The 20,718-nt window shown below is 38.2% G+C and overlaps 1 protein-coding gene across 3 annotated transcripts in view; it reads right to left on the bottom strand.

Annotated features, from left to right (window-relative positions):
• Positions 1 to 1,771: 1,771 nt before the first annotated feature.
• The window catches only part of EPSTI1 (epithelial stromal interaction 1), a 73,245-nt gene continuing 54,298 nt past the window's right edge, over positions 1,772 to 20,718 (bottom strand). Inside the window, exons 9-12 of one of the 3 annotated variants that reach the window (XM_088793013.1) lie at positions 11,546 to 11,619; positions 8,723 to 8,819; positions 2,472 to 2,529; positions 1,772 to 1,842 (exon numbers count right to left, since the gene is read on the bottom strand). In XM_088793013.1, the coding sequence (XP_088649139.1) occupies positions 2,521 to 2,529; positions 8,723 to 8,819; positions 11,546 to 11,619 (180 nt within the window). In that variant the 3' untranslated portion in view covers positions 1,772 to 1,842; positions 2,472 to 2,520. Of the gene's footprint in view, positions 1,843 to 2,021; positions 2,530 to 8,722; positions 8,820 to 11,545; positions 11,620 to 20,718 lie in introns of those variants that run through there. The other 2 variants (XM_019749815.3, XR_016019240.1) reach the window with 2 other exon arrangements.

Consider the following 20,718-nt stretch of genomic DNA (forward strand, 5'->3'; position numbering starts at 1 on the left):
AAATACACAAACAGCCGGGCCACTCACTCGAGGTGAAGTACGTTATTGCCTCACCTAGTTTATTTAAGTAAACTAAATATATTTTTGGAATTTGCTGCAGGCCAATTAACAATGGATCATGGGCTGCAGTTGGCCCGCGGGCCGCAGTTTGGACACCCCTGGCATAGAGCGTCCTTCTGGTGGTAATTAGTATTGGTGCCAGCTTTGGGGAAAGTAATTCGCCTACATATATCAAAACCCCCATGAATGGGGGTTCCCTTAAACTACCACTTCGAAGTCTAGGTGTGTCCTCATCTGATCATTAGACAGGTGTCTATAAGGATGTTTGTTGCAGGGATGTTGAAACACACGCACACAGAAGAACATCTGCTAGGACACATACCAAAATGCCAACTCTGATTATCTACCAGATAAAAACCTAAAAAAATCACTAGGTTTTTTTCCCTTTTTTATTACTCATTCTATTCAGATGTCTAAAGTTTCTATAATAAACACCTATTACTTTAGTCACAATTTGTCTTGTTTTTATTTTCTTCTTCAGAAAAAGAAGGAACTTTGAAAGCATAAAGATGGTGGGTGGAATGTTGAGATTCCTACCCACCGTTACCTACAAAACAAATTTTATTTTAATCGATTCAACAAGGCAGATTAAATGTGAAAAATGAAACGGTTGCTCCCTCACGCAGCAAAATTCTTACTTCTTTTCTGGTTACTTCCACCTGCACAGAGAATTGTTCAAGGAAGATGGTTACCACCCCATACAAATTCTAGATAAGTTTGGCCATGAAGACCATACCTGCACAATGATTTTTTTTGTTTTAATGAGACCAGGTACCTGAACAAAATATCTTTGTTTGGGAACGCAGGATACAGCAGGTGGTGGAAGAGAAATTGACTCCAACTTTCCCGAGAGCCCCCAAAGTAAGAAAGCGTCCGTGTTCCCTACAACACGTCCTGGTGACACACTGGAAAATGGCAGCAAGTGAGGGGTGGTGAGCCTAGATGCAGAACCCCGACAGCCTTGAGGTGGCCACACTGGCAGGCCTAGAGAAGCCCTAGCTGCCCGCCACAGCAGTAAACACAGCCATGTATGCCCGCAACAGCCACACACGGACACTCAGTTTGGCGCTGTTTCCAACCCCGGCTGAAGGATGTGTTTTCATCGTATTAGGCAATGGCAAGGATTTCAAATGGACCAAACATTTTATATTCGTGTTAACAGCACTAACACAGCTTCAGCTGGCAGAAACGAGAGAAACCAAGAATATCTGCATTTAGTTCCTCCAGAGAAACTGGCTGCGAATCATCTGTCCTCAGCTAGGACCACTCCCACCCAATCCGGCCTTTTCTATACGTCACCCCTGACCAGCTTCTGTGAGGCCCTCCCCCCAGCCTCGGCCCAAGAACCTGAATCCCAGTGTTTCCATGAATACAGAGATATGGCAAGTTCATTTCAACAGAGCCACAAAAGAGCCACAAAAGATCTTTTGTGGTAACACAAAAGATCTCTTAATGCTGCGAAATATTATTAGTTGTCCAGCCGCAAAAATTATTCATTCCTCCAACCTTCACTCTAAGACCTAATGCATTGTTTCCCCTATATAACATGGGGTACTGGGGGCTGGACCATAAGGCCTGGGGAAACCAATGCTCTTGCACTCGAGGGTCTGCAAACCGGTTCAAGGTTATAAGCGTGGAACTGAAAAGCCTACTGAATTAGCAATAGGAAGTAGGCTGCATGCACTGGAGACAAGTTTCTAAAATACCTACCAACCATATTTGGTGTCTACCTTTGTGTCTAGTTGATTTTTGGAGAGACATTGGCCTTTCGGGAATCCCACTCTGAAAAACCAGAGGAAAAGAATTAGTAAGTCCATCAAGAGCAAAGCCAGATCCCATAGTGATTACAGATATTTGACCTATGTGGACTGCAAAGGAGACTATAAAAATTAGACACCCCCACCAAGAGAGAAAAACTCAGTAGCTATTAATAATAAAAATAAATAAAAGCCAACCATGTTTATGAAGGCAGTTTAATATTTATTTATATATTTGTTTAAAAGAGTACAAAATATTTTTTTTCTTCTGCTCACATTTATACACTGGATCAAGAAAGTAGGGGTTGAAAATCTAAAAAGATGCTGAAGCTTCCCCAAACCTGACCTGAGAATTAGCTGCTTAGAGCGACAAGCATGCAGCATCTCCGCTCTCACTAACAGGAAAGCATCAAATGATTCCCTCATTTTCTATCTTACTGCCATTGCTGTAATTATACTTCCAATAAAAGAGGCAAAACTAATTAGAAAGATACTGTAACATTTCACTGGCAGTAGAGATTAAATATAAATTCAGTGATCAGCTCCTGCAAACTTGCACGAATAATGACAGGGAGAAGAAACCTGTCCTCCCGGCTGCTCAGCTGAGAGGATAGGCAGCTGAAGTCAAGCACATTAGAAAGAAAAGCGTCTCACGAGCGTTTTCAAGGTCAGTTGACAAAGGCCAGATGTAAGAAAGTATTTCTCACATATCCTGGAAGAAAAGGAAAACAAAATTACTACAAGCAGCAAAACAAAATGCAAAGCCTTTGTAAGTCCACAATAAGGTTCCTTCAAAGAACACTCTTACTACATCAGGCTTAAGTGACTATTTGTTAATGATTTAAAGTCCCAGTGAAGTGATTGAATTTTCAAGTCCTGTGGCATTTGACTCACAAAATAGTCCCTGTCAACAAAGTAATGGCTTGTTGAGTGACGACGGCTCATCAGCTGTGTTCTTAGAGATAGGCTGACATGGGTCACAAATAATAATGTTCACAAATATTGTCACCCACCTCCACAGTTACAGCAAGGACAGGACTAACACAGTGTGGAGCAGAGCCATTTAAATGGAAATACATGGAGTATAGATGCATTGTATTAGGCAGCAGGAAGGTGACATCTAAGCGGACCCTGAAGAAGAGAGATAGACTAAATGAGTCTGCCCCAAACCATGAGCAAAGGTCAGGAAATATCCACTAAGCCGCCCAGAATGCTGGACCAAGTTACACTCGGGATTCAGACTGCTGTTGTTCTCACACTCTGGAAAACTGAAATCTCAGGTTGTCTCAGAGGTCAAGGCAAATGTTTAGCTGCCCTTAAAGAAAAAGGATTTAGAGTTTCTATAGTATCCCAAAGGGTCTCTCCTACTGGTATCAGAGAAAGACCATCTGAATTGATTTTTCCAGTGTTCCCCCTAGGTGCATCGTGAAAACTAACAGACTCTCGAAAACGAAAACACATTTTTAAAAAATACAAAAGCAATTTTAAATCATCAAATAAATATATATTAAATAATATGAGAAGAATGTGATTTAAATTTTAACAGGTTTTAAAATAAAGATCAATCGAATTTGTCCACCCAACTCATATTTTTCAGAGACCTGCTGCTGAAGTTTCTATAACATGTTTTAAGAAACTACTTTTATTTTCCTTGGCTTTCATCTTAGTTTTATCATATGTTCTGCCTTCTCCCTTTCCTTTTGTCTTTGGCTTTTTACTGGTTCCAATATTTCTTCTAAGCCCCATCTGTGAGTTGGGACTTGCTCTCCTCTCTCATTGCTTAGGGGAGCTCAATCATCACCTATCTAAATAAATAACACACTTTTAATATTTTCTGTCTACTAACCGTTTATTAACTTGTTATTTACAAAACATTCAGGATAAAAGTGTATGGCCTCTTACTTTTGCATGTTGCCCTTTGATGAATAGATGTTTTATTTTAATGTATACTTGCCATTTCTTGTTGGTTTATACTTTGGGTCTTATGAAATTTTCCCTAGCTCAATTTTATAAATAGTCTATTCTAAAATTTAAAAATACTTTCTATTTAAATGGTTTAATCCACCTGGAATTGACTTCTTATGAACAGTGTTAGGAAGGGACTGATTTTCATGTGGGTAAATGTACCCACTTGTCTCAACAATTAGGTAAGTCCATTTCCCCCCAGTGACATGTTCTGCCTTTTGTCATACATCAACATTCTAGAAATGGTGGGGTCTGCCTGTGCCAATTCTATATCATAGTAAATATTTTACTAAGTCCCTACATACACTTCTTTATCTTCAGGAGTGAATTGGCTGTTCTTGGTTCTCTGCTTTGATTAGAGCTTAAGTCAATCTATGGATTATCTGAGAGCTCATCCCTATCCATTACTAAGGTATAACTCTCCATTTACTTATTCCTTAATGTTTTTCTATAAAATTTTACATATTTTAAAAAGGTTTTGTACATTTTTATTAGATCTTTTTATTAGATTGTTTTGTGTATTCCCAATGTGTAGAAACAAAGTTGGTTTGTATATACTGATCTTACATCTACCAACAATGCCGGGTGCTTATTTATTTGAATAATTTGAATACAAATTCTTTTGTATTTTCCAGGTAGATAACTGTATCGTGTGTGATTTATAAACTTTTTTTTCATCCTTATATCTGATTTAAAGGAAATGCTTTTGATACATTTTGTTTATAGGTTTAGGTTTTTGATGTCTTTTTTTTTTTTATAAAGAAATTTCCATTCTATTCCTAGTTTGCTAGAACTTTTACCACAAACAAGTATTAAAAATTATTAAATACTTTCTCTGTATCTATTGAGATAATCATATGGTGTTTGTCCTATAATTTATGAGGTGAATTATCTCAATTTTCTGTTTTATTTTGTTTTTTTCATTCATTTACAATAAGCCAAGCTTACATTTTGGGATAAATGCAATCTGATAAGGACATATTTTGCCTTTTTAAAATATTCATTATTGACTCTATCAAAATTTTGTGAATTTTTTTGACTCTATGTTTGTAAGATGATCTTTTTTGGTTCTTTTGTTTGTTTGTTTTTTCCTGTAGAGTCTTTGTCTAATTTTGATAGAAAGGTACATTCACCTGCTTAATCCTTTTGGGGTACATGTCCTCCTTTTCATTTATCTAAAAAAACTCTCTAGACATTTGGAATCATCTGTTCCAAAAACATTTGGTGGAACTTTTCTGTACTATGTCTAGGCCTGGTTTTTAATTTACGGGGAGATAGTAACAAATCAACCTACATCGTGTTTGTATCATTTTTAATTCCCACCAACAACGTGTAAAACAACCTGTTTCTCCTCAGCCTTGTCAACAAAGTATATTGCCAATCTTCTGTTTTCTGGTTTTTGTTTTGTTTTTTCCAAATACTAATAGATGAGAATAGTATTTTGGTTTAGTTCTTAATTTTTATTCCTTTTATTATGATAAGTTCATTTAGTGCTTTAATTTCAATGATTATAGGGTTTTTTTTAATCTCTAAAAGTTCTGTATTATTCTTTTTTCAAATCTTCTTGGTTGTTTTTGCCTCTTATTTGTGCTCATTGTTTTAAATCCAGTGTCTATTTCATCAAATGTCTTATACACAGCTATTTTAAGTTCAGCATCTAGTCACTTCAGTATATCACATCATTTAGTTCTAAATCTCTGTTGTTTGGGTGAACCAATCACAGCCACCTGTTTCCTTGTACATGTGTTAAGTTCCCGTCAGTGCTTTTTCATGCTTGGGATACAACCAAACAGCCCTGCTCTGATAACACATGGAGCATACATTACCACAGGGAGAGACTGAGTAAATAGTTAACAAAACATATACATAAAATGACGTCAGAAGTTGCTGAGTGCTATAGAGAAAAGAAGTGGAGCCCAGAAAGAGAATGACAAGTGCCAGGGGTGAAGGCACAGGTGGCAGCAGTAACCAGATGACCAAGGAACCCTCGCTAAGGGGGAATTCAAGGAAATACTTGAAGGAGAACAAATCCTATGGATATTTTGGAGAAGAGCGTTAGAGGGAGCAGCCAGTACAAAAGCCACAAGGTGAGAGCAGCTGGTTCCTCAAGGTTTCAACAGTAAGAAAGCAAGTGTGGTTGGGAGGAATGAGGGGCACAGCAGAAATAGGGTGCCCGAGGGGTAAGGTGGAGGCAGATCACATAGCACCTGCTAGGCTACTGTACGGACTTTGGCTTTTACTCCAAGTGATTTGGAGAGTTGTTGGAGCCATTAGAGGGTTTTGAGCAGAAGACTGACAGGATCTGACTTCTGTTTCAAAGGGCTAATTCTCGTATGGAGAACAGACTCTAGGTGGGGAAGCGTGGAAGCAACGAAACCACCTGGGAGATCATTTCAAGAATCCAGATTATCAGTAATGGAGGCAGGAGTGGGGAAGAGAAACTGTTGGCTTGGATGTATTTTGAAGGATGAGTCAAAAATATTTCTTGATTGATCGGCTATGGAAGGACGTGAGAGATGGGTTGTGCTATTGTGCAAACAGGAAAAAGTCCAGATAGAGCATTGGGGTAAAGGGACTAAAGGTTAAATTTTAGACATGCTAAGATTGAAATGTCTACTAGATACACAAGTAGAGATGCTGGGTAGACAAATGCATTTGCAAGCCTAAAGTTTGGAGAAAGAGGTCTAGGCTGGTAATAGAAATTTGGGAGTAATAAGCATATAGATAGTATTTAATTTCATGAGAATATTTGGGGCCACCAAGGTATCAAGTAAACATAAAATTCAGAAGGTGGTCCAAGGTGGATCCCTAAGGCACCCGAAAGTTGAGAGGACAAAAAGATGCAGGGGATTCAGCAAAGGTGTGGCCACTGAAGTAGGTAGAAACCCAAGAGAGTACAGGGTCCCAGAAGTCAAGTAGAGAAACAGTTTCAAAGAGAAGGGAGTGATTCACTATGACAAATGATGCTAATAGGTTAAAAAATGAACACTGAGAAATAGCCACAGGATTTGCAATATGTACGTCGTTAGTGAGCATGACAAGAGCATTTCTGTTGACTGGTAAAGTCTGAAACTTGATTAGAGTGAGTTTAAGAGCAATGGGAGGGAAGAAATTAGAGACAGCAAGGATAGACACCTCTTGAAGTTTTGCTCAAAACGGAACAAAGACACAGCAAGAGGGAAAGGTGGTAACAATATAGTTATATTTATTAATATTTTATGCTGATGGGAATTTTCTAGTTGAGATGGAACAAAGTCCCCCAGTCAGTGGAGACAGAAACTGGTCCACAAGGAAGGGCAGGCATACAGGTAGGGATGCCTGTAGGTAAGTAGAGATGGAGGTGGAAGTGGGAGCCTAAGTTCTCACCTTTCTGTCACATTTCTTTCAAGTAAAGGAAGAGCCAATAACCACTTTGGACTTGGACATGCCTGTCCTACTAAGGAAACTTCAATCACCCTCCCTCACATCGTATCATGAGGACACAATGTTCCCCTCTTTTCAATCCGTGAGGAACCTAAGCAAAGATTTACAATTTGCTTACGTAAGGCCTGCCAGCCATCACTAGTGAGCTGAATTCCCCATTCCCTTAGCAGCCTCCCATTTAGTTAATTCATTTACTCTCTCCCATCAGCTTTCCCCCAATCCCAGGTGTTTTTCTAGGTACTTTCAAAATTTGGAGCGTGGATAAGTAGAGAGCAAAATGTACACCCAGTTTGCAAGTCCTGTACAAAATCTGAGTTTCAATCACGTTTCATTAACTTATAAATTCCATGAACTTGGACAATAAACTCACATGACTCCTACTCACAGATTCTTATGAGCACATCAATACTTTATAAATTGTAACACATGATGCAAAAAAACCCTGTGTTGAGAGTCTTTTCTGTCCCTTCCATGTTGTCTCTTTTCTGAATGCAATAGTGATACACATGACCATATGCTATGGACGAATACACACATCCACTATGCATTCTCTGCAGAGTTGCGTATATTCTGTTATCTTCCTATAGACGAATCTGTGAAATTGACCAATTTTAACCACTGGAAGCCTTTTAAGGAAACATGCATATAAGATTTCTAACAGATTGTCTTCTCAAAAATGATCTTTTGTCCACTGACTATTTATTATAGAGTGATCTTCTCTATTGAGTTTCCAGGTTGGCAAACCCTTGATTATTTTGTTGCATTTAACCAGTTTAAAGATTTCTATCTGCTTTTTTTTTTTTTTTTTGAGTAGACACATATGCACTTGGGCTTCAATTAAATTGTAAAGCCACTGTAGTTCGTTTTGATTCTGTACACATTGCAAACCCCACAATCACATCATGCCACAGACTCAGTGCTGGCTCAATAATATACAGGGCACGCAAAACACATTAAATACACATTGCAAGTTGCGAGGTTTTCTTCACAGAAATCTACAAGGACATTTCATTTTCCCAAACCGCCTTTTGCTATAGGGTTTCTAAAAAAATCATTTTGTAGTGAAAAACTAAATACTGGTTTCTTTGATATGCTAGTTTCACTGAAAAAAAATGTATTACTAGAGAATACTTACTATTTTTATAACCATATTTCACTAAAAATTTTCCTGAAAAAAAAACACACACAAAAAAAACGTTCATTTTTTGTGTGCTAGGTCCGGGCCAGGGGGAATAAAAAGCCTCACAGTCCAGACGAGCACACTGAGAACAAAGGGCAGGTGTCATTGTTTTACTGTGATTGGCCAGAGCTGAAATCAGGATTTCCTCCCTTTCAGAAGCTATTGTGGCATTTACAGTAATCACCCTGGCTGACTGCCCACCACACAGCTGAACAGCACACCAAACAAATATCTGGAGAGAAGGCCACAACATATTTTTAAAATTCTCATTGTTTTTATTCTTCAACTCTGAAAGATTGTTTTTTAAGAGAAAAAGGAAAAAAAAAAAACAACTCACCCAGCTGTTACCACTATTCATATTCCAATCGCCTCCAAAGTTCTCCAGGCCACCTGGTTGACTGCCTTGGAGTCGGTCCAGAAAAGCATTATTTACCCTTTAAAACAATGAGAAATGTGTGTAAGTGAAAAGCTTGCTGCAAGGCTGAGAGATTTTTGAGAACCTAATGTGCTGTATGACTGACTGTGGGATTGCTTCCTCCCTCCAGCTTAGAAGAAATCTACGGAAACTTCTTTTCACATTAACCATGTGACATGTTGTTAACAGCCCTTTGCTGGAGCAGGTGCCATTTGAGGCTGAGGCCAGAGGGGGCACAATTCTTAACTTCTGAGATTTCTTGCCTGTCTTCTCAAGCAACCATACCCTACAGCCATGCCAGGCATGAACCCCAGAGGCTGACGGAAGATGGAAGCTTCAGCAAGACCTAAACCATGATGAGAAAACAAAAAGAGCAATGTGGCACTGTTGTTGCAAGCTAGATGCCCCTCCCATGTGCCAGTCTTGCTAAAGTAAATCCCAGAAATGAAAAATAGAAGGAAAATGGAAGAGTGCTTGGGAAAGAGGAAATATCAGAAGAGGGAGCCCTGAACTTCTAAAAGAAGGAATGGGTACGTCTTTCCCTTACTTTCCTAAGTATGATGGTAGGTCATACTGCAGCAACCAATTTCAGAAATTAAGTATAATGCACAGGACGTAAAACCATAACGAAAGGTAAGAAAGTGATTATCATAAAGGTCAGAATAAGGGCTAACTGTAGGGAGGCAGTTATATTCTCTTCCTGGAGCTGGCTCACCTGGGTGATTGCTTCATAATTAATCACTCTAAATATTTGTTTCATGGACTTGCATATGCCTGTCGTACTACGGAATTTTAACTTTAAATCCCTTAATTTAAAAGGGCAAATAAATGAAAGGCAACAGCACGCTTTGAGTTGCCTTGGTATACCTGAATCGCATCGGGGAGGTGAAGGATGGAGAGAGAGCATTAAAATAGGTACCCCGTGACGTCAACAGATTACTGAAAAACAGTAGTTAAGACTAGAAGCTTCCTGGCTGCAGCACAGTGCCTGGTGCACGGCAGCTACTCAGCACACGTTTAAGGGAGGAAGGGTAAGCTGGACCCCGTCACACTGGCCTTCTGTCAGTCGGGCAGACGAGCAGAATGTGGTCACGGAATGTGGCTGTCAGGCGGCGGCTAGGGCAGGTTTGGGAACTCGGACTGCTGGGTGGCAGAGCCAGATACTGGGTTTGTTTTATGCCTGTCCGTACTTGCTCGGGGCTAAAATGCCAACTGCCTGTTGACCCAGTTGGATCTCTAGCTTATTGGGTTGCTGTTTTCTCAACAAGTTCAAGTCCCATCAGGCAGTGGTTACATCTTAGTAAAGCTCCCCCCTCCTCCCACCGTAAATTCTACCCAAGTGCCATATCCTGGTCAGCCTGCTTCACTGCACAGTTCAATATTTAAGTCCCCTTTACAGGACCTCTCAGCATGCAAATTGAACAGTACCTTACTGGAGACTTGCATATTAAGGAAAAGAAAGCTGACTTTACTGCCCCTTAAACAACACAACCGAGGGTATTCTGGACTGCTCACACACCGAGGGCTGCTTTTATCCAGCCTTTGTGTCAGTAACAAAGATGGGCTTTCCCTCGATGTCCCCATCCCATCTCACATCCAAACCACTAGAAGTCTTAGTTCTACCCACTAAACACATCCTGAGAAAATCCAATAGAAGAGTAAATTAATTTATGGTCTGTTTTATTAAAACAACAACAAAAAAATAGGTAGTAGTAATGGGGTCCCCTTACCCAACCAAAGAGTCTAACGTGTGTGTCAGAGTTTTGATGTTTCTGTATCATCAGAAGAGAACACATAAATTCACACTCGACATTTTGAAACTATTTTGACTGGACTATGGAAGCAGCATACTCTAGTCAAAGAATATGAACATCCATCCACCATTAGTGGCTCCAGCCGCACTAAGAGCTTCTGTTAATACCGTTTAAAGTCTCAACGACAAAACGTAACCACCAGAATTTAAAAATCTATGTTAGTGATAGTGGGAAGATTAAACATATAAAAGAAGCCACGCAGTTTCAAAAGAAGAATTTGCTCCTTTAAATCGTGAGAGCCTTTACATTAAAGTATTCTCCTGAGGTACTCAAGCACACCGCCATAAACGCAAATAACCCAAGTGCCGCTCAGAAAAATCCTAACACAATAATGACAGATGTGGTGGCTATTAGCACTGTCCCCACATCAACATGATATTGAACTCGGTACTCAGTGTCTGCTTATAGGAACAGGATAGAGAATACTTGTACTATTAAAAAGTCCAGAATGGTTCTATTAAATTTTTTTTTCCTGATATGTTAGTCAATATGAAATCACTTCATGGGGATTTTTGTCTGAGCTTTAGTATACAAGGGTGGATGGTCCACCACCTACACCAGTTCAATTATTCTAAAGTGGTCTAAAAATGGCAGAGCGTCATCTCAAAAGATGAAGGTTTATACTTTTCTTCCATGGGAGGCAAATTAAATATAGCCTAAATAAATGCATAGCTTATGAGCCTGATTCAGTTTTCTAGTGTAAATGTATGCTATCTAGTCAGAAAAATTGGATATTGTATGTGTATGTATGTGTGTATGTAGCAGTTGGCATCTTCACACAGATACCGTACCCCAATAATAAAAATATTAAAAAGATAATACAGATTCCAGAACTATATTCAATATTACCCTAGTGTTTTCCTAAAACATTGTAAACACTTTATAGGGAATTGTCTTAACGAAGCATGTTTATTTTATTAGCCTTTTATACCTCCTTTGTTCTGCCTGGCGGGTGTTGGTTCTTTTTTCCTCCTGTTGCTGTCGCTTAAATTCCAGTAACTCACTCTAGGAACAATGAGAGTTTTAAAACATAGTTGTCAGTTAACATGGTAGTACAGAAAACATCCAAGTTAATTACGTATTTAACCTTAGTTGGTGCAATATTCCATTTTTGAAACTTTTACTTAAGTACCATTTCTATGTAAAATTATTTTCATATATATATATATATATATATATATATATATATATATATATATATATATATATCAAAAATAATTGTACCTTCATCAAATAAAAGCTCTGTGAGTTTGAAATTGTGAGATTAAAATGCATGTTCAAGATATTAGATCAAGAGTTACAACACACACAGAGGGAAACACAATGTGAGTCAAACTTACCCGTGTCTTGCAAAGAAAAACAAATAAAATGAAGTGCAGAAAGAATGTTACACAGCACTATTTTTCGGTCATTTCTCTAGCATTTCTTTCCCAACAAATTCGTAGCCACTTACAAATAAATACTGGATTCAATTCTGTAGTTCAATTCCATTTATAAAACATTTTCCATCCTGGAGAATAATCACTCAACCTATTATTAACTAGTAACTTCTAATATTAGCAGAACTTGAACTCCCTGGGAGCGGGGGTGGGATATTTTGCTTCAAATAGGAGATCAATTACTACCACTAAATCTCTAGCTTCTGACATTCTGATTATCCTCTTCGAAGAGGCAACTTGAGTTCCAAACTATTGTTACTATGTTAAAACAAAGAACTAGGAGCCAGGATTTCTCTAATAGTCAACTACCTCCCTTGAGGCAGACTGAGTTTTAACCTCATTTCAAAGGCAGAAAAAGGCAGAGGGAAGAGGTATCAGGCCTGTGCCATATTCATAAGTTAGTGCCTGAATCAGAGATTTTTTAGCAGGGAAAATACTGTCATGTCTTGATCAGTGCAATCCAACACATGTATTTTTTTTTTTAACCCCAAAACGTTGTTCATGAAAAGCATAAAATGAATTCAAAGTTCAGATTGACATTTATTTTTTTAACTTTATTCAAAGGCCTTCTGACAGTCTATAGTACCAAAATAAAAATACTGGTTTCTTAAACTGTGATAGTTCAAATATACTAGTTGTTAATCGCTAAGGTGCATTATTCAATTCTAATTCTTATCCAGCACCAACAAGGAAGAAATTAGAGTTTTCTAAATAACTGAATGATATTCATTCAAACATTCCAAAAGCATTTCTTAAACACCAAATGCCAAGCTTTGTGCTAGAGACTCACTTTCCCACAATAGTATGAAGTCTTTAAATCATTTTCATGTTTTTCACTATAATGTATGTACATAGTTGTAAGAGTCCACCAAGTAACAGTGCTACTTGTTAGAACTATCAAGCTTTACACCAAAATGAAAGAAGCTGCAGTCCTCCGGCTTGCTCCCACCACAATCACCGTCAGTCCCTGTGTGTGGTTTCATCTGTCAATTATTATACCTCCCCCTTAGTAGCATGCATATCTTCAATTCTTAATATTTTAAAAAATGCATTCTCTTTTGACTTCCTAGCATGGAAGACGATTTATGTTTCCATTACCATCTCCACCTAATTCCAGCTGCCCTCCTAGTACACCTCCACCTCCTCCCTTATCCTTAAAACTTTTTTCTTTTTTTTCCGGCTCTCAGTGTGGTGCCGGGGGTCTCACAGCATCTTTTTTAGACTTCTAATTCACCCTCCTCCTTTCAACCCTAGGCTTCAGAGGGATCCGCTGCCTCCGATTCTTGACTCTTTCTTCGGGACTATTTGCAAACGATTTCTGGCTTCTCCTTCTCTACTTTATAGCTTCCAAATGTTGCTGTATCTTTTTCTTTGTTGCAGTCTCCTGGCCTGTTCTTTTGTTCTTAGTGGCTTTTTGAAATAGAATTTTCCTTTACTGTGTTTTCAGTGGGATTTGGGGAGAGAGGCACTGAGATAAGCAAATGAAATGCTTTGAAGGCGCAATGTTTAACGATAAGACCTTAATATTTTCAAACAGGAATTTTACTACAATTCTGTTACTGAATCCTCACAATTCTCAAAAGTAGGCAGGTAAATAAAGTACCATTTGATGAAGGAAGGAATGAATGAATGAGCATTATTATGCTTTTACAGGTGATGAAACACAGGGTCAGAAACTCAGTTTAATTAAATTGTCAAGAACTAAACAGCTCATTAGTAGCACAATAAAGACTAGGGTTTTGATTTTCTTGTATCTAATCTTCTGTAAGACACATCCAAAATAGGTGATTAAGATTGAGGATAATTTTTCAATAATTTGTCATAGTCAATTATAACAGCCATGTCTAGAATTAGAGGACCCATTTACCCTCAAAAGTTCTAGCAGAACATAAATCCCTCTGGTCAAAGGATGCTAATTCTTTTCACATGCATCAACTCATTTCTCTAAGGAGCAACTTCTGGCATCCAGCCCATCGTAAGTTTAATAACATCAAGTTGAACAAATTGAATTGTTATCAGTTCTAGACATGAGATAATGATTTTTTTAAAAGCTGTAAAATACATATAATATGTATATAGTATATACATAGTTCGACATATTTCTTTAAAATAATTTTTAAGATAATTTTTTCAGCCTCAGCAAAAATGATCCTGAAATTTATCTGGAAAAAATAAATGTGAGATCATAGTCATTAAAAAACAAACAAACAAACAAACAAACAAAAAACCTTAAAAAAAAAAGAAAGAAAGAAAATGAGGGAGAACTACCTTCAACAACTATTAAAATATATTATAAAACTACAGTAATTAAAACACTTTGACTCCAGGAAAAGACCTAATCCATGGAAATATAGTTTACCATAAAGTTGTTGTGCTAAACCCACAAAGGAGAGTTCAATGAATGCTGATAGATTAGCTAACAATTTATTTTTTATATTAAAATAAATGTTATGGAGGTCTAAGATTTGAATCTAGAAGATGCAACCATAGACATTTTCAAAGGAGGCTTGGGTAGACTTATTTATAAACTTGGAGTGAGAAAGATCTAGAAAACATAAAGGAAAAAGATTAATACATTTCACTGAAAGAAAATGCAAAGCTTCCACTGGGGAAAAAAATACCATAAACAAACTCGAAAAAAATTTAAATTTTTATGGTACACATAGGCTGATTCAATTATTCTTTCATTCATTCATTCAACAATAACTTAGGGCTTATGAGTCTGGCTTGGATCTACATGCTGGAGATATAATAATGAAGAAGACATGATATCCTTGCTCCTCAAGAGTTTATATTCTAGAATAAAGGCAACCATAAACTAGTGAGAAAAATTATCTGATGGTAATCCTATGTAGAGGATTAAACATGCTGAGTGAGGCTATTGGTTCAGCTACTATTAGACAGAGGCTGAAAGAAGGCCTGAGGAGGTAGCCAACAACCTCATACAAACCAGTTAAGGAAAAGCCACCACCAGACAGAAAAAGGGCCAAAGACTAGGAAGAAGCAGTTCACAGAAAAACTACATATTGCTTATAAATTCAAAATGGTCACCATCTTCACACATAATCAAGGAAACAGAAATTGAAACGAGATAAAAATTTTCTCCTATCATACTGACAAAAAGTAGAAAAGTCTGACAGAGATTCAGGTACAGTCAAGCACTTTGGGGGAGTGTCTAAGTTAGGGAAAAGTAATTTAGTTTTTGCAGGACAATTTAGCAATAAGATCAACATGTAAAATGTGTACATCCTTTGCAGAAGTGTTCAAAGAGGTCTGTATAGTCACAGTTGTGTTACTGAAACAGTAAAAGTTCAAGAGAAAAGTGATAACGCCCATTAATTAGGAAGTGACACAACAAGTTAGATTATCTACACAATGGAATACTATGCAATAGTTACAAAGAATAAAGCAGATGGGGGAGAGAGGGAAGTGGCAGTGGAGACATCCGTTAAGATACATTAAATGACAAGAGATAGGTTCAGAGCAGTTTTCTGGGACTTCTCCATGTAAATAGAAAAGATACACTTGTATCCATTTCCATTTGGTATATGCTGTTGTACATCATATTTAAAACACTTTATGGAAAAACACACACTAACACATTAACTGTAATTATCACTGGGAAGAGGCACACAGAGGGTGGCTGGGCAGGGTAGGAAGTTCAAACATCATATATCGCTTTAGGTTTTTAACTTTTGAGCCATGTAAAGTATATTATGTCCTCTATTTCTGTTTCCTTATACTTTCTTTGTTTAAAAATCCCAATGAGTATAATTTTTAATACTTAAAAATGTAAAACAGCAAAACACTACATTATGAGGCCAAGAACTATCCATCCAGGAGGACGCAAAGAGGACAGGGACAGAGAAACACGCAGCACCCTGTTCCAGAGGCGACAACGGGGAGAGGAGAAACCCCAGAGCGGGAGAAAAACAGGGACGGGCAGCTGATGAAGCCGCGCCATGCAAGGACCCTGCTCCAGATGGAGGGAGGGGACACTCTGGCATCACTGCTCTCAGGGTCATTATTCTATAACTAGCAAAGCGTATTAACGAGGGATAGGCTGGCTTTCCTTTGGAAATTTCCTTTGAAATTATCCACAAAGGAAAATTTCAACAACTAATTAATGTGTTCTGCTGAGCTGACAGCCACTGCGGGTGCTGCATCCACTCCTCTTACAAGCATATACCGGTTCACTCACTGGTTCTCACACACAAGTGCACTACCTCCTTGGACAGATATAAAGTAAGTGGTCTCTGTCCCACAGACTGCACTTTGGAAATAAGGAAATCAAAATGCTCCAAGCAGGAGCGACATGGTGCACGGCATTGGTGCTTTCCCACTCAACATATGCTTGCTGCGCACCAATCATGAGCACCAGGATTCATGCTACAGGTACAGATGCAAATAGACGCAGCTCCACCCTGAAGGACATCACACTTTAACGAGGGAGATGGACCAAGAAACAGCCGTGATGCAAAGCAGAAAGAAATGCATTGCTGAACACGATCTGAAGCACCGTGCATGACACAGGACTACAAAGGAAGGGACGCAAACAAGAGAAACAGGGAGCAAATGTTTCTGGGTGTTGTTTGTAATTTTAAGTGGGTCCATGAAGGCTCCCAGAAGGCAGCACGTTTTCTTACTGCTCTACACAACTCCCTACCTTGAGACAGAGCTCCATTCAAAGAAGGTACTTAAGTGAAATGATGAGCAGACCATCACCTTAGAGACACCAAGAGCAGGAGTTCCGGTAAACTTTGGCCAAGTGACAATGATGATAAACGAGGACAACCCTGCAAATGGTGCCATGGCCTGAGTGTGCCCCACGCTCTTCTGGGTGCTAGCTGGGGCCCCCAGCACTGGCTCTTTGTACTCACCTGCCGCGCCCCCACGCTGCTCTCGCCCACTCTGCTGGAGAGCTGCAGGTGAGTACAACGAGCCAGTGCTGGGGGCCCCAGCTAGCAGCCACAAGTAAAGGGGTCACCATTCCCTGTCAGCGGGTGTAGAAGTCTCCTCTGTGTTCCTATTAACCAAAAGGTCAACTACACCGCAGACAGGAGTGCCACGGCTGGACGCTTGAGACACAGGATGAGGCTGGAGTGAAAAGCAGGCCCCAAAGCGAGGCTGTGGTGGAATTACTGAAGACTCGCATAGGGCCATTTTAAAATCATGTCTGAACCCCAGTGACACATGTCCCGACAAGGTTCAGCTTGATGGCTTTCCGTAAGCGTTAAAGCACTATCCGCCTGGGAAAGGCAGGATGTCCTTCCTGTCCTCCGAACAAGGGCAAAAGGACAGTGAGAGCAGGAGGGCAATGCTGCAGCAGCTCAAGAACCCCTCCTTTGAATGCTTGTGAATACAGGAGAGTTTGGGGGGGGGAGGGGACAGTTTAGAGAAGTCCAGGTTCCGTGGCTCCTCACAGTAATGGCTTTGCCCAAAAGGACAAAGACCCCCAAACTGAGAAGACCAACTAAGTCAAAGGAAGTAAATAGTAATGGGTAAAGTAGGGGAGTAAAACAATAGCACTAATAATGTGTATTTTCCTCTTACTATTGTTAGTTCTATCATTTTAATATACAGGGAAACGGACTTCTAGTTACAATAATCATTGAATCACACATCTCTATATATACCACCCAGGAATACTTCCTCTCAACTTCATTCTTTTAAAAAACATTTTTTTCTCACAGAAGTTATTCATTGTGGATAATGTATATATAAAGTACAGAAACTATAAAGACAACATAATGATCACATAAAAATTCTCCACCCAAAGATAAGCTCCTTTAACATGTCAGTATATTTCCTAATTTCTTGGGATATACACATAGATTGTATTAGGTGGGTGCAAAAGTAATTGCTGTTTAAGAGGTTCAAAATAATTGCAAAAACCGCAACTACTTTTGCACCAACCTAATAACTTATCACCACTTCAGGTCACATGTACAAGCCTACTGTGTCCCAGGCATTAGCATAAACCCTCCACACGCTTCCTCCCACGTAATCCTAGAAACGATGTCACGGGGTAAATAACATCACTGTCATACGTAACAGACGAGGGAGGCTTAGCGAGAGAAAGTAATTTGCACAAAGTACAATAAGAATCGGTAGGTTTCAAAACTCACCCAGACTGTTTTATCATCTTTAGTTTTTTCATTTTCATATAGGTGAGACGATTCCACACCATTAAAATATGTCAGTGATTCCTGCACGATCGTCTAAACTTTAAAATCTTCAAATCCTCTATTGCTGACCAAATGCCTTCAAACTTTCCATGAATATCATTTTAAAAATAAACAACCTTGTACTTACATCTTGTGTGCAGCCTTGATTATTTCCTTAGAATAAATGTACACCTTTGAGATCTAATACTTTCACTTTTAGGAAGCTCTTTAGAATTTGATAATGCCAAAGCATTTCAGTCGCCTCTCACCAGAAGAGAGAGTTTGAAGTATTTTTAATAACTAATAGTGTAAGTTCTCCTCGCTCCAGCAAACACACAAATTATTATCCATATTTGTCTAAAGCCCCTTCTTTAATCTCATGATTATTCTCCCACTTGAAATGTAGAGTTTTTCCAACTACCTCAAACTACATTGCAATTTTTTATTGGAATTGCATTAAACCCACAAATTAATTTGGATAGAAATGTAGTTATTACAATATTGAATTTTAGGTGCATCATCCATTCTACTTTATTCAAATTGACATTTATCAATTTGACAAATTGATCACAGGAAAGTTTAGGGGTTTTTTGTGTGTGTGTGTGTTTTTTAAGGAATTGAGCAATATTTTACATAGTTGCTTGTTGATGAGAACTTTTTGTTCTATACATTTTAATTAATTATTGCTATGTGAGAAAATTGTTGATTCTTGTATATATGTTTTATAACCAACTTTCATTTAACTCCATTTGTTGTTATCATTTTTCAGTTGATTCTCTTGGGTTGTACAGGCAAATTGCTCTCATCCATAAATAACTTTACTTATTCCTAATCATTAGAAAAACTCCTTTTTGGGCTGGCCTGGTGGCTCAGGCGGTTAGAGCTCCATGCTCCTAACTCCAAAGGCTGCTAGTTCGATTCCCACATGGGCAGTGCGCTCTCAACCACAAGGTTGCTGGTTCGACTCCTGTAAGGGATGGTGGGCTGCGCCCCCTGCAACTAGAAAATATAGCAACTGGACCTGGAGCTGAGCTGCACCCTCCACAACTAAGACTGAAAGGACAAGTTGACTTGGAAAAAAGGCCTGGAAGTACACACAGTTCCCCAATAAAGTCCTGTTCCCCTTCCCCAATAAAATCTTAAAAAATAAAAAAAGAAAAGAAAAGAAAAGCTCCTTTTTAATTTTTGTCTTATCACATTGGGTAAAACAATTCCCAAACATTTGTTCCATGTTATATTAAGACGTTTTTGTTTGTTTGTTTTTAACTGAAAAGTTTTTCATCAAATAAGTTTGAGAGGCACTAGGTTAGAGTTTCCAGAACAATACTGGTTGGTGGTAGGGGTTGCAGATATCCTCATATTGGTGTTCCAGTAGTTCACTACTGAGTATGATGTTGATTATTGGTTTGGAAGACGAAACGTATGCTAAGAAAAAAATTTTATTTCTAGTTCAGTATAGTTTTTTTTTTTTAATTGACAGTAGAGGTTAAAATTTATCAGTACTTTGTTTGCTTGTTTGTTTGTTTGTTTGTTTACTACTAAAGAGGTGGTCAAATGCTTTTTCTCTCATGACCTATCCTATTGTAGTTATACAATATAAAAAGTCATAATATATAGCTAGTAATCTTTGCGTTCCTAGAATAAACTTTTGCTGTGATTATTTAAGAGAAAATTATTTAAGAGAAAAACTCCATAACTAGAATTGCCTTTCAGATGTTAATCTCTATAAGTTTGTGTGTGTGTGTGTGTGTTACCTTTACTAGGCTGTGATACCAAGGGGATGACAGTTAATATTAATTCCAAATTATTTCATCTTTTTCCTATTAAACAATTTTTAAAGCATGGGAAACAAATCTGTTTCTCATAAATTCCAATGAACTTACCTGTACACTAATCCAAGTTTAGCTTATTAGGGGGAAATAATTCTCAGAAAACTTTAGAAATCACTTGCATTTTCATTCATTTTTATGTATTTTAATTCTTTGAGTTATTTTGGAGTTTTACATTTTTCTATAAAATCATTCACTTAATCCACATATTCAATTTATTAGCACAGTATTATCTATAGTAATATAAATAATCTTTTCTAAATCTATGCTTCTAGTGCCTCTCAATTCCGGGATTGGATACTTAATTCCTTTCTTTTGTTACTACTCATTGGATTTACAGTTATGATCTCACAGAGCACAAGGTCTCAGAGTCCAGCTTTGCAGGCATACTCCATGAAGTGCTCTTGCCACCATCAGTATTCTGTAATAATTTCCTCTGTCACCCAATAATTTCAGTATTTGTTTTTTGGTTTGTTTTTACTTTCCAAACGACTATATAAAATCAATAAGCATGTGAAATCAGTAAGTGCAATCAGCCAATCAGAATGTTTTTTAAAAATTCCTGACAGGTAGAAAGGAGACAGGATAAATTATACAAAGAAACAAATGTGTGGGATAAACTGGAGCTGAGTTAGCAGTGCTTCCGAAGGAGCTCTGCCTAAGAGGGAA

The sequence above is a fragment of the Rhinolophus sinicus genome, chromosome 16 (assembly GCF_057876585.1).
Source record: "Rhinolophus sinicus isolate RSI-liver-muscle chromosome 16, RSI-T2T, whole genome shotgun sequence".
NCBI lineage: Eukaryota > Metazoa > Chordata > Mammalia > Chiroptera > Rhinolophidae > Rhinolophus > Rhinolophus sinicus.